The following is a 15,038-nucleotide window of genomic DNA, read 5'->3' on the forward strand; positions in this document are numbered from 1 at the left end:
AAAAAGGATGCTTCTTCTGTTAAAGTGCAAGAAAGAGTGCTATTGAGAGAGACTCAGCTAAGCAAACACACTACAAAGTAGTCATTGTTTGCTTCTGTTCATTTCCAAATGACACATTTAAGGAAATTCAGAGAAAGGAGTGGAGTTCATAGACATTCTTAACTGATAATATTGCTAACTTTGGGTCACAAAAAATGCCAGAGAATGCTTTTACAACCTAATTGATAACATATATCTTAATTAATGATTCCAGGGCTGGTTCAAAGAACCAGTTAGAATGTAATTAGTACCCTAATCTTGTGTAAAACATTTACCTTCACCTCTTAGATCAAACTTTGTAAAGAGACAAATTGGCATACTAGGAAATCTTAATACCTGAAATTTATGTTAATGCCTTTTTTTAAATTTTATGTGTCAAGAATTTAATCTTTAAAAATGAAAACAAGATAGATAAACAAACAAACAAACAAACAAATAAATAAATTTACTGGGAGAAGGCAGCATTTAATCCCCTGAAATGACTAAGAAGCTGAGTAAGGCCTGTGGACTCAGATGCTTGCTCACATAAAAGATCCAAGACCCAGAGAAAATCAAGAGAGCATTTTAAGTACACATTTAAGAATTTGGTGAGATTGAGACAGTGTAACTTCTTTTTTCAAAAATTACATACATGGAAAATGTCCAAAGATGAAATTTACACCCCCCACCGCCAAATTCTCATGATACACAGTAATAGTGAACTTTGGTATTTTAGTAGCTAAGATATTAGGACTTAAGAAATTTTAATGCAGTTGCCCTAATGACCTGAAATAATGATCTTAAAGAAGTAGCCAGCACTGCACATACCTCTGTACTACCTGGGTTCCTAATGCCACACTCACAAGTAGATTAGACAAACTAAACAGACCTGTCACCCTCAAGATTTACATTTATTCATAATGTTCTAGGTTAATTCAGGATACTGTGATACTATTCAGGATACTAGGATACTAAATTAATTCAGGTTAATTCAGGATACTAGGTTAATTCAGGATACTATGATAGGATAGAATACTAGGTGGAAACATCCACTCTATAAGTTCACCATGGATTACAAGGGACCATCTGCATGAACAATGAAATCCAGAGATTCAGGAGGAGCATTTGCTTCTAAGGCTGCTCCTTATTCCAGACCCTTGACTATCCCAGTCGCCCCAGCCCCCAGTACCTTGCTGCAGTGTCTTCTGTGTTGTCCTGGCTTCGTGTAACAGTTTATCACTGTCGGAACTCAGGGTTTTAGCTTTTCTTGGAAGATCTTCTTTTATCACTGTCTGAAAGCAAAGCATTTATCAGTCTTAAGCATGTGGTATGCCTTAAGAAATAAGGGAGTAAGATTTTTGATCCTACCCTGATCTTTAATATTTAAAGGATGAGGCGCAAAGGTAGTAGGAGGTTTAAAAAGACTGTTTCTTGGACCCTCCCCGGTGGCCTAGGGGTTAAGTCTCAGCACTATCACCACCAAGCCTGAGTTTGATCCCCAACCAGGGAGCTAACCCACATACGGCACATCAGACCTCTCCTGTGTCGCCCGCTTTTCCCCTTGGCAGTGTATTTCAAAAGACTGTTCCTTATAGATACACTTAGGGGACCAGGTAGATATTTGTGAGCCTAGTATGGAAAGTAGACCCAGCTCTGATGACAAGCTTACAAATTATGTGACGTGTGTCTTGTTTTCTCACTGTCACTTCTGTAATATCCTCGCGATAACTGAAGATAGAACTGAATTGCTTTAAGTTTTGAGTCTTTAGAAAATCAGTCTTCAAACTTCCAAGACCTATCCCCTACCTCTATGATAATTAATATTTTGTTCTTTGTTTTTAGATATAGGGATATTATATAGTTCATGTAATATCCCACAGGGCGCCACAGATGTGCTCAGGTATAGGACCAAATGTCTGGGGAAAATGGTTATCAATTTCTTTACAAAATTCTCTCTCTTCTTTGGTAAATGCTAATACTAATCACAGCATAAAAGCATGCCTTTTAATGAGTAGGTTGTAATATTTTCCTTGGTTCAATTTTGATAGTGAAGTTAGTATACATAGTATACATAGTATAGAGAAATATTAAGGACCCATGTCTAGAGCAAGTTTGAATCTATTCTATTAACAAAGTGTGATTTAAAATAATGCTTCCTTATATTCCTCACAGTGCACACAGAAAGAAACAAGCCAGCTCCAGGGCGCATCTGGAGAAGGAGCTGGTACAGTTGCCCACCTGGAGGGCTGACGCAGATGCGCTCGTGGCCCTGTCAGCCGCCTCCTCGGCAGCTTTGATGGCATTCAAGATGTTCTCGTAGGCGGTGGCAGCATCCACGGCACAGCGCACGAGCTCATCCCCGCTGGTGTTCCTCTTGATCCTGGAAGACAGACAGATGAAGTGCTCCAGCAGCCCTCCTTCCCTCTAGTTGAGCCCCCAGACACCCCAATTCTGAGGTTGCAAGCTCCCCAGCTGTACCTAAGGACAAGCGGGATTCAGCCCTCTGTGGCTGCTTGGGTTCAGACCTGCGTGGGCCCTGGACCCCACCCTTCACCCAGTTCTGGAGACCCTGTTCGCCGGGAGCTCTTCACACTAGGCTCAGCTAGACCCCCAGCCCACTCACTCCTCCAGCTGCTTTGCCAGATCTTGTAAAGATTGCGCGTGCTTTTCTGCCTCCACCACAAGGGCCGTTTTGCTGGCAGATTTGGAAAGTTCTCTCACTTTGTCACTTAGTTCATGTCTTGCTTCATTTAAAGTGGCAGCTAATTTCTCATAGTCCTATTTTTCCAAGTAAACAGAGACAGTGTAAATTTAAATAAAGAATGTACATGCCGTTTCCCTAAATTCTGTCATATGACATATTTCTAGGAGATAACACATGAGAAATTGTTTTCTAAGCCCTAAGGGGACACCAATTAATCCTTGATTACTTCATATAGTGACACTGATTCTCCCAAGATTTACCACCATTTGGAACATTTTCCTTATGGTGGATACCACTTTTGATAAATTTTGTAAAAGCAAACTGTTACCCTTAGGTAAGATTACACAACACCAAAACACACTCTGATTTAGAAGTAGCAATTATAAAGGGTATTTTCAAAATGCCCATTGGGCAGCTAAGAAATGTCATTCTATTATCAATCCTAAATGTCTTCTGCTAATAAAGGTTTGCTTTGTATATTAAAAATAGTATTACAATCTTTTTTGTATCACAAAAATAACATTTGCACATTGTAAGCAAATTAAGTAACACAGATAGACATGAAGATGACGTATCATATATGCCCCTCCCCAAGGGAGCACCACTGTTAACATTTTGGTGTATCTCCTTCCATCTTAAAGACCTATGTTGGAGAAAGCAATCAGTCAACCCATATCATAGCTTCCTTGCAATATAATTTACATGTTTTCAATTTTCTAGAAAACAAGTCTCATCCCTACCTTCTGGCTTTTCCCCATCAACTGCAGGGAAGCATTAGTTTGCAATAAGGCAGAGTCTGCAGTGGTTAGATACTTGGTGAAAGCACTCCGTAGGGAATTCATTTCTTTAACTTGTCTCTGCAGAAAATAAAGACAGCATCTGTTTGAGATCATGCTGTATTATCAGAAAGCACAGGAACTGATTGGACAATAGCATAGAAGCATTTTCAGAGTCAGAATGTTTTCTTGACCATCGAGGCAGCTATGAAGCCAGGGGCGGTCAGTTCTTTGTAGGGGAATGTGCCACTTTAGTTTCCTCAAACTGGGGTCAGTGAAACAACAGCTACCACTGTTGAAGAAGCTTCCTCCTTTGTGGTCAACTCGGCCAGTATATAGGTATATAATTAATCTCTGGCTCATGGATCAGAATGAGGGATTTTAATCAAACACACCAACGCCAGCCCTGAGTACTCTCCACGTGTCAGTCCCCTGAAGAGGTGGGGGCTTCAGTAGGGAAGCACACAGGAGCTGAGGAAGCCAGGCGAGGGTGCTGCCAGAGTTCAGAGACCCAGAAAATTAGACCTGCTCCCTTCCCTTGGAGTAATCAGGTACTTCCAACAGAGTTCTGACTATCACAGAGGCTGTTAACCTTATTGCCATCTGCTGAGCTATTTTTATTTTGTTTTACTAAGTTCTTTAGGGGGGTCAGGCCTATGCTATTACACCTTGATCTCTGTCACTTCAGAATCCCTCATGTTTTTGTGGTGGTTTAGCACACAGTGCTCACCTCTGAAACGTAAACTACAGAATATTAAGCTCCACATTCTATCCCTGCATCTCCTATGTGCAGCCTGGATTTTGACTTATTTCCTAATGAGAGAGCAGGTACTGACTTTTTCATGGCTTAGTTGATGATTAGGTTACTGCACATCTGATATGAAAAGTCAGTTATTTAAAGCATACAATTTCCATTTTTGAATTAATTAATTAATTTAAATTCTCATCTACTTGATAACATTATCCCTCAACTATGCTTCCAGTCAGGGGAGGGGTGAAGCAATTTTCTCTGCTTTTGCTGTGGTTTCAGTTTAGAAACATTTTTGGCCCCTGAGCAGTAGGAATGACTCTGGTTGGCACTGAATGCCCCATTTCTGTTTCACTAGGGATTGACAGACAGAGGGGTGCTTGGTATGACAACAAAATCCCTGATTCTGCATCCGTCCTTACGGAGACATGCCCATTCCAACCATGAACTCACCCTGATGGATTCCAGGGCCCTCTCGTTCTCTTGGTTGAGGCCAGTGGCCTGCTTTGTTTGGGAAGTTGCCTCCTGTAGCGCATCACGGAGCTCAATCACTTTGGCTTCGTATTCATTTAAAGAACCCTGTAAACTCTTCACAAGTCCACTGTTCTCCCCCTGGTAGCTCTCCAGCCAGCTCCTTATCTGATTCAGCACTGTAATACATCACTTTATGTTTTCCATGTGAGAAATGAGTACATTGAAGCTCAGTTATAGGCTATAGAGGGAGACTTGAGCTTCTTAATTACTAGTGGTTTTCCTTAAACTTGCAAGGGAATGGGAAAGACACTACCATTTGTGTAGCATACCTGCCATGTGCCTCACACACTGACTTAACTTTCACGATAACCATGATTGTTCTCTTGTTTTGGATAAGGAAATGGGGACTGTGAGAAATCAGGTGATGACCCAAGTTTGCATGACCAGCAAGTCAGCCTTGGAACTGCAACTATATAGCACCTGCTGCTACTGCTTCTAATACTGTCTCCTTACAGTTAAAAAAGCCAAGGCCAATATTAAATGTAAATAATACAAATGCTAACAGGGAACTGCTCCTACTGTATATTAATTATTGATGTAACATTTTACTCAAGAATGAAGATCAGTAATTGAAAATATATGCTTATGTATAGATGTGTGTATATATATATATACAGTAAACTAATATTTCTCAGTTTTGAACAATGAAGCACCTTCCCTAATAAGAACATTAGATATATTCAGTTAATGTCTAGTGTACCCATTTTTTGTACTAGCAGTGTTAATATCAGTTTGTGATTTTAAAATTCAGTGGTGGTGAGATAACCATTAAAAACGCTATGAGGAAGTTGAGAGGAACTGAGTGAAAGAATGACAACACAACTAAAAAGGAAAAGGAGGTACCAGTATCCAAAAACTACTATATTAGGGGATGAACCTCTTCTTCTTTTGTAAGATGTTATAGTCCACAGCCTCTTGACAACTTGAAGGGATACCTGTTTCATCACAAGATGCTCTCACAGCAACATACATGATAACAATATTTTCTACTTGTAACCAGAGCCCTCACAGCGTGCTTTGCACACCATATTTCAAACCAAAGAGAATGGGTTGAATGTAAGAATTAGGGAGTGTCCTTACTGAGCTGGGCCTCTCTCTTTTCAGCTTCTGCTTCTCTCAACTGCTTTCCAAAGTCACGGTTCCGCATTTCTCTCATCATGCGCTCCGCTTCAGCCAGCTCTCTGGAAAAATCACCTGAAGGCACTCTGTTTCCTGCTCCATCTGTCCCAGAGATCTGCTTCACAAGAACTAGAGACCATTGAGTAGTTTATTAATGTGGGAATTCTGAACTCCAATAGACTATTTAATAAAAAGGCAGATATTTTTATAGAGGGTTCTTAATAGATTTTTAGTATCACTGCAGGATCTTTTTCACAAATAAGATCACATAGCACAAAAGGCTATGTAATATAAAAAATATTTCATTGACTGAATAACACTTCTTACTGTGCACATTTTGGATGACATTTTTAATTTTCGAGTCCAGCTCCTTTGCAGTTTGTGCTGTCCGATCAACATTGTTGTGTAGTGTTTGTGCTTTTCTGGAATTTATTTGAGCCTATAAAAAAAGTAAATTGATTAGCAGCAAACTAAATTATGGAAGAAAACAACTAATAATATTCTGAATGCAAAATATATTAATGTTTTGACCTAATGTATTACCTTTTCTTGCAAAGTCTCAAATTCACGATTCAAGTTAGTCAGTTCTTTTTCCAAGCCCTCCATTTTTGATCCATGATTTGAAATGGCAGAACGGTAGTTGAGCAACTGATTCTGAAATTAAAATACAAAGTTAATGTCACTTTACGGTAGAAATTTGAAGCAAGTCTGGTATTAACTTGATAACCCTGGTGATGAAATGAAACAATTCACTTATCAAGACCAAAGCTGCTTGCACAGGGGGGAAAAATATGGTTCTCTGAAGTAGGCTACATTGAAGAATCTACTTTGTAACGTAAACTGTGCTATGACCCTAAAGCAAGAGTAGCAAGATTTCAAAACATAAAGAGTCAGGTAATACTTCACCTGAATTAATGACCTAACCGTATATAGAAACAGAAGTGACACCACTTTCCTAATGTATTAGTTTACAGATTCTATAATAAATTCAGCTCCTTATTTTTAAATCTTTATTTTTTGATGACTTTTTTAAAAAAAGATTTATTTATATATGCAAGAACTGGGGTACAGAGGCCAGAGGCATGGGAGGGTGAGAGAATTCATCAGAGACAGAGCGAGGAGCAGAACAGGCAGAATGACCGAAAACACTGCCGAGGGGAGCAGCTGGCACGACAGGAGAGGTCTGCCGCGCCATGTGGGTATCTCCCTGGCCAGCCTGGAAATGAACCCGCGAGCTGCAGAGGCTGTGGACAGCTTCACAGCACTACGTTCAACCCGCTGTGCCACCAGGGAGGCCCAAATTCAGCTCCTTTAACCTGATAATGCTAACTTTGGCACTTATGGTACTTCAATGACAGAACTCCTAGATTCAAAAAATTTTAAAGCAGGAGGGGAACTCAGAGCTCATTTAATTGAATATCCTCATCTTCAAATGAGAAAATGGAAAACCAAAGAAGTTGTGTGGTTTGTCCATGCCATGTCTCTAGAGCTCATTTGGGATGGGCCAAATCTGGATCCCCTGTAATTTTGGGGGTACTAAACTGTCTTATTACTTTTTGAGGGTGACATTGCTGTATATTGTATCTAAAGTGGTAATTTTTTTTTAAACCTTTTGGAAAAAACTGATACTTGGCAAAGAACCACAGGAAAAAACCATACAATTATTCCATTACTATGTGAGAGCAAGTGTTGTATGAAAGAATGAGACTTTACAATGTAGTTCTAAACCATCTAAACCATAGGTCCACACTTAGCAGATAAACCTCCCTGAGCCTTCATTAGTAAACTGGGAATTATAATATTAAGCTGCTGGGTTGTTTTTGCTGATAAGTGGGCTAAAGTATTACAAAATGTCATGTACATAAAAGCATTCAAAATCGTTAGTTTTCATTGCATACTTATTACTGTTGAATTTACATAATATTTGTGTGATAAAGCCAAAAGATATTTCTAATTTAATCTTAATATGAAAAACTGAGGCACATCATTCTGAGGAATGTTAGTGGAACAACTGGACAAGAAGCATAGTGGGGAAATGTGGCCTTAAGAATTTGATCTGGCTTTGAATTCTTCTAGATCCACCAAATAATAGCTGTGTAATTGTAGACAAGCTGCTTGGCTTTTAAAGGCCTGTTAAAGGAAAATAAGGCTGTTTTCCTACTAGCATATTATGAGACTTAAGTCTGGCACACAGGGTGAGTACTGAAATGTTGGTTCCCTTCCCTTTGTTAAAGAAGCACAGGGTTGTACTAATGGCATCAAAATAACGCCAGTGGTTTCTTTTTCTCTCAAAACAAAAAGACTTTTTTCCCTCCTTCTCCTGTATATTAAATCTATAAAACTTGGATGAAAATTACCCTGTGAAAAAGCGATTTTTCTAGCATCTTTTTTTTTTTTTTCCCCTTGGTGATAGTTGTCCCTATCTGCATTATCTTCAGGGGGTTTGGTTCCAGAATCCCCTTGGATAAAAAAAATTCAGATGTTCAAGTCCCTTATACAAAATTGCACAATATTTTCATAAAACCAACATACTTTAAATGTTCAAATCCTTTTTAGATTACTTAGGACACCTATTCAATGTAAATGCAAATCATCATTACACTGTACTGCTTAGGAAATAATGATAAGAAAAAAATCTGTACATGCTCAATACAGACATAACTATCATAGCTACATTTTTAATTTGGGTTGGTTGAACCTGAGGATATGGAACTCACAAATATAGAGGGGCCACTGTCTCATTAATGTGTTTAGAATCAGCTCTCATTTCAAAGTCGCTTATGCAACGCTCCCCAAAGCCTCTATCAATATGTCTAGTTTAGGATTTATCTCATTTACTAAATTGTTTTTACTGTCATGAGATATTTTTTTCATTTCCATGATTTTTAATTTCATTTTCTCCCTCTTCTTGTTTGTTTTCTGATGTTCTAAAAATGTCCCAAATTCTTTTTCCTTCTACTAGCTGTTACTCTTCAAAGTAATTTTCATATTGTCCTATTCTTTTCACTTTCTTTAAAGAGAAAACATCTCTCCACAGTTGCTCCTGATGGATGTCTCTGCATTATTAGTCGATTGCAGTGTTTTCAGGCTCATCCTAAGTAGGAGGATACTACTACTCTCTTTGCATCTCTGTGCCCTGTAGAGTGATCTTATAGCTATCACCACTCCTACCCCCACCACTCCTACCCCTAGTCCAGCACTAGGTCTTCTTTTGGCAGCCTTGGACTTCAGCACTAAAGTGATGTTGAAGATGTCACATTCCAGTACAGATCCTGGTTTGTCAATCTTGTCCAGGTTCTAGAGGTAAGGTTGTAGCTTTTCTGGCTTCCTACATAGCCACTGTCTAAGAGTGAGCATTGAGCAATTTCAAGGTTGCTTTTCAGCCTCTATCAATAGGCAGAAGAGACTTCAGTATCCCAAAAGGAGTCTAACACTGCCCTGTAGGAATAATTTAAGCCCTATTACTTTTCAGGGTACCTTCTGAGGCCCCTTTTTCCCAAGTGCACATAGAACATTATCCCAGACAGACAATATGCTGAGCTATGAAACAAACCTCAAAATTGAAAAGAATAAGTGTGTTCTCTGACCACAAAAGAGTTAAGTTAGAAATCAGTAACAGAAAGTTGTCTGGAAAACCACCAATTGAAAATTAAATAACTCATTTCTAATTAACTTAAGGGCCAAAGACACGCCACATGGGAAATTAGAAAATCTTCCAAATTGATTGAAAATGAAAACACAACATTCCCACAGGTGTGGAATACAGCTAAAGTAGTGCTTAAGAGAAATATTTGTAGCATTACATTTTATATTAGAAATAAGAAAGATTGTGAGTCAGTAAGATAGACTTTCACCTTAAGAAACTAGAGAACAGTAATATTATATAAAGTCAAACCCAAATGGCAAATCAAACCCAAAGCAAGCAGAAGGATAAGAAGATATGGATAATAACAGAAATTAGTGAAATTAAAAATAAATAAATAAAAGTAAAAAGGTTTAGTAAAGCAAGTAAGTCCTTAGCCAAAAGAGTCAAGAAAAAAGGAGGTACTGTAAGTCGCCAATCTCAGGAATGAATGAGAGAATATCACCATAGCTTTTTCAGATATTGAAGAGATAATAGGGAGTAATTATGAACAATTTTATGTCAATACATTTGGTAATTTCAATGAAATGTAAAAAATTATTTGAAAAGCACAAATTACCACATTTGGTAATTTCAATGAAATGTAAAAAAAAATTTGAAAAGCACAAATTACCAAATATCACCCAAATATCACCCAAAAAGAAATAGACAACCTGAAAAATCTTCCAACATGGGAATGCCTACAGAGAACCCATGGAAAATCCCTTCAAATATTTAAAGAATAATTCCTATCAACCTATACAAATCTTTTTTTTTTTTTTTTTTTTGAGTCTTCCAAATGTAAGATACTAAACTAAAAGTTCTAGGAGAAAAATTAGCCTAGAAACATTCAGGAGGTAAAGAACTTTTACTTAGAAGAACAGAGAGTCCCTGACTTACAGAGGTCTGACTGGTGATTTTTTTGACTTTACGTTGATGCAAAAGTGACATGCATCCTCCAAATTTGGAATGAGGGCATTCTATTTTTCACTTTCAGTACAGTTTTCAATAAATTACATGAGATATTCAACACTTGATAAAATAGGCTTTGTGTTAGACAATTTTGTCCAACTGTAGGCTAATGTAAATGTTCTAAGCACATTTAAGTTTAGGTGTTCTGTTGGTTAGGTGTTTTAAAAGCATTTTGACCTACTATATTTTTGACTTAGGATGGATGTTTCAGGATATAGCTCCATCATAAGCTTTGTATTAGTTTTGTTGTTCATTAGCATTGTTCAGCAGTAAAAATCTAATCTTCATTTGGATTAGGGGAGGAAGAAAGCCCTGAATCTTATAGGGAGTCACCCCCTCCTACCCCGCCCCTGCAGCACCTACTCATTCACGCAGCACCTACTCAGCAGGTGTCTAGGCCAGATGCATGCTGAGCCCACAGGTATTTACCCGCAGATCCTTGATCTGGGTCTCCAAATGCCGCATCTGCTCCAGGGTGCCCGCACTGGCACTCAAGCCATGCAGCTGAGACTTGACGAGGCGAAGCTCGTCGCCCATGGTGGCCAGGTCGTTCAAGAGTGTCATCACACAGCTGTCACAATCTGTAAGGGCCACAAGCAAAAGCAAATGTTCTGTAGGCCAGAGGCACAGAGATGCAAACAGAGCACAAGGACTATCTTCCCAGTTATATGCATATAGAGCATCTCAGGCAAAAATAAAAATTCTGAGCATCTTATCAGTTTTGCACAAATCTGGTTTTGAGCTTTCTGAATGAGGGAAGTATGCAGAAAGCATTTTAAAAAAAAATGGGTGCGGGAAATAGGTGAAGGTGTTCTAAAGGTTCAAACTTCCAGTTTTAAGACAAATAAGTGCCAGGCTATAAGGTACAGCATGGTCACTACAGTCCACAACACTGTACTGGCTATGTGGCTGCTGCAAACAGGGTAGATCCTGAAAGTTGTTGTCATGAAAATATTTGAAACCAAGCGAGATGATGAATTTTAAGTAAATTTATTATGATAATTATTTCATTATATATACATAAGCAAATCATTTTGTTGTACATTTTAAATTAATACAATGTTGTATGTCAATTATAGCTCAAAAAATTAGAGGAGCAATAAATGATGGTTCTAGGGAAAAAATAGTTTTTATTTATTAAGTGCTTGCTACTTACCAGGCCTTGTGATAAAGGAATTACAAGAATTTTTCTAGCAACTTTATGAGGTTGGCATGGTTATTATGTTCATTTTACAAATGATGAAAACGAGGATTGGAGAAGTAGGGTTAATTTCTAAGATCATACACCTAGTAGTTGACAGACGATGGATTTGACCCCAAGTAGTCCTCCACCTCCCTCCTGCCATCGTTACTTTTCAAGATTGGAAACTGCACACTTCAGCTTGGGGCTCATGTATCTTAAACTAAATTCCATATGTTAGAAAGGAGGGGGGCTTTCTTCTCTCACCATCACATTCTTCTCCAGGGTCACCATCTTTGGGTTCCTGGTTTATGCAGTCTGAAATGAGGAGTAATTAAAGAAGATAGTATTATTAAGTGTACTCTTCATCTGCTTTTTCACTTGGTTGTTAGAAAAGCTGGTTTTAGAAAATTTTAGTCACCCAGCTCTCCAGCATCACCAACCCTTCCTTTTCCCCTCCCTTACCCATATTACTGTTCCAAGATCTCTCTTATTTCTGACCATTCTTGCTGAGTCTTGCTGCAGAAACTTCTCTTGTGACCACCCTGATTAATATTTTCAATTTCTTCTCTACAAAGCTGGTGATATTCTTATCAAATTAAAATTCCCAATCAGTGGTGTTAAGGTTTTTGTCATTTATTTGATAGCTTACTAGACAACTGCTGGCATCTCTTCCAATATCATCCACGAACATTCAGTAAACATTTATTGAGCACCTTTGAACATCAATTATGTGCCGTGGCCCTATGAAGGTGCAGAAAATACAAAAAGAGCAAGACAAAAATCCCTGCTGTCCTGTGGTTTCGTAGTCCCACAGGGGAGGCCAACAAATTGTCCAACAGTGACAGACACTATGAGAGAGACATGTGCACGATGTTACTGGACCCACACCACCAACTACTGCAATAAGTGGAATTTGGAGGTTTTGAGCAAGAATCTGGAAAGACTACTGGTCATCCTTGGACATACTTTACTTCTTCCACTTCTACTCTTTCCCCCATACTATACATTCTTACAATCTCATGTGCCTCTGAAAAATAACCTAGCCACACCACACGAAATCTCAAAGCTTGGAATTTTCCTAGACAGGCTACAAAGAAGCTTCCATGCTTTTCCTACTCAGCAACAGATAATATTACACATTTAATGAGTATACGCATATATTTTAAATCATACATACTTTTTTTTTCCAAAGATTTATCCATCTATGCACACAAGAGCTGGGGTACAGGCCAGAGGTGTGGGGGGTGAGAGGACTCACCAGAGACAGAGCGGGGAACAGAACATGTAGACTGACCGAAGCACACAGTCGAGGGGAGCAGAGGGCGAGCCAGGAGAGGTCCGCTGCACCATGTGGGCTGCTCCCTGGCCGGCCGGGGAATCAAACCAGTGCTGCAGACGTTGCGGACAGCCTCATAGGTTACATCTCAACCCCCTGCGCCACAGCCGGGAGGCCCATATATACTTTTAATTGTAAAAAATTTATAGTTCACTATGGAAAATTTGGGGAAATCGGATTAAAAGCCTTGATCCTACCACGGGAAAACAATGCCTCCTTTATATATAGATTTGAATATACTTTATATTATTGTTATGTATAATCACAAGTTTCTCTTATTCATCCTTTAAAAAATATTTGAATCATTCTTTCATGCATATCAAGTTGTGTGACTTTTATTTCCTCAATTAGATTAAGTGCTTGCGGTCCAGGAAAAATGAAACATGGGTTAGTTTCCTTCAAAAAATTTCACAGCACCTTGGGCGTCTGGGATACTTGGTTTGTGTGGATGATTGCCTTATCAGTGCAATTTTCTCAACAAGCTTGAGATCTGAGCACCAGAGAACCTGTATTTATTGATTAAAAACAACAACAACAAAAAAACCAACAAAGAAAGCTCACAAGAACAAACAAATCTCATATATGAGTATTTTCTTCCACTTTTGGAACAAGTAGTTACCATTCTCATTTCAGGTTGCTTATTTTATTATTACAGTCAGGAGAAAAGAGGGTTGAAAAGATGTTGCTTCATGAATAAGCTGTATGTGATGTTGAAACTTCTCCTTGAAAACCTCAGTGATAGAACTCATCCCCTTTTAAAATAGCCTTTTTCAGGCCTCCCTGGTGGCACAAAGGGTTAAGCATAGCACTGAAGCGCTCCACACCCTCTGCACCACAAGTTCGATCCCCGGCCGGCCAGGGAGCAATCCACATGGCGCAGCAGACCTCTCCTGTCTTGCAGCTGCTCACCTCAGCAGTGTACTTCAGTCAATCCACCTGTTCTGTTCCCCACTCTTTCTTTGGTGAATCCTCTCACTCCCCTCACCTCTGGCCTGTACCCCAGTTCTTGTATGCATAAATAAATAAATCTTTAAAAAAAATAAAAAATAATAAAATAGCCCCTTTCATCTTTAAACATTTGACACTTCTTTCTTGGAATGATTCAAAAATAGAGCTCCCTCTACCTTCCACTCCTTGGTATAAGTTCTGTACCATTTGCCACAAGAAAACATGACCAATACTTGGACCACACACCAGTCTTTCAAATAAGTTCTTTCCAAGTCTTTTCTCTCCTGCCTTGTCAATTGTTTCTCATGTGACATGGTTCTAAGTCCCTTCACAATCTCCTCTCTTTCTAAACAAACTAGAGTTTCTCTCTTGTCTCCTAAAGACACAAATCCACACAAGTACTTATGTGAGCAGACCGAGGCCTGTCAGACCACTCATTTTTGACACTATAGCTGAATGAAGACAGTGTAAGGGCTCTTAGGGAGCCACATTACTCTCTTGAGCCAAATTGAACTTCTGCTGACAGAAACCTAAAGTTTTTTTACACTTCCTGCTGCTAAGCCACAACTCACCACATACTTAAGGGTGGATTATTTTCCCATTTAACTTTAGGACCACATACTTATCCTCAACATAACTTTATCTGGTTAGGACTGGCCCATCATGTCAGGCTGTTGAGGATCTTTTGTATTCTAAATGTGTCACAGGAGGCATCTGTGATCTATCCCAACTTTGCATCATCTCATTGCTAGGTGGGCATGCCACCTGTATGTCTATTCAAGTAAAAAATGCTGAACAACAGAGAACAGAGGATGAAACCCTGAAGCATGACCTATTTACCTGGCATTCCCTTGGGAACAGTCACTTGACCAGTTCTGATCCCTAGACCCAGGACTTAGTACTTCATTTTGTTATGAGAGATTTCTCCAAGGATTTGGTCTCATATTACATCAGTAACATTTTTCTGATAAATTATATTAATATTTTCTGTCAAAAAAGGAAGGGAGTCTTCCTCTGGCTTTCAAGTTGCTCCTAATGAATCCATATTAACTTTCAGCAATTGTATTTTCCACAGCAT

At 38.9% G+C, this 15,038-nt stretch overlaps 1 protein-coding gene across 1 annotated transcript in view; it reads right to left on the reverse strand.

Moving 5' to 3' along the window:
- LAMA3 (laminin subunit alpha 3) overlaps window positions 1-15,038 on the reverse strand; it is a 262,122-nt gene that overhangs the window by 39,975 nt on the left and 207,109 nt on the right. The window contains 10 exon segments of the mRNA XM_037508729.2: window positions 1,208-1,310; window positions 2,257-2,398; window positions 2,642-2,796; window positions 3,463-3,579; window positions 4,700-4,896; window positions 5,861-6,028; window positions 6,227-6,338; window positions 6,443-6,553; window positions 10,923-11,074; window positions 11,941-11,991. Of these exon segments, the coding sequence (XP_037364626.1) occupies window positions 1,208-1,310; window positions 2,257-2,398; window positions 2,642-2,796; window positions 3,463-3,579; window positions 4,700-4,896; window positions 5,861-6,028; window positions 6,227-6,338; window positions 6,443-6,553; window positions 10,923-11,074; window positions 11,941-11,991 (1,308 nt within the window).

The sequence above is a fragment of the Talpa occidentalis genome, unplaced genomic scaffold (assembly GCF_014898055.3).
Source record: "Talpa occidentalis isolate TD23 unplaced genomic scaffold, MPIMG_talOcc4v2.1 talOcc4.13, whole genome shotgun sequence".
NCBI lineage: Eukaryota > Metazoa > Chordata > Mammalia > Eulipotyphla > Talpidae > Talpa > Talpa occidentalis.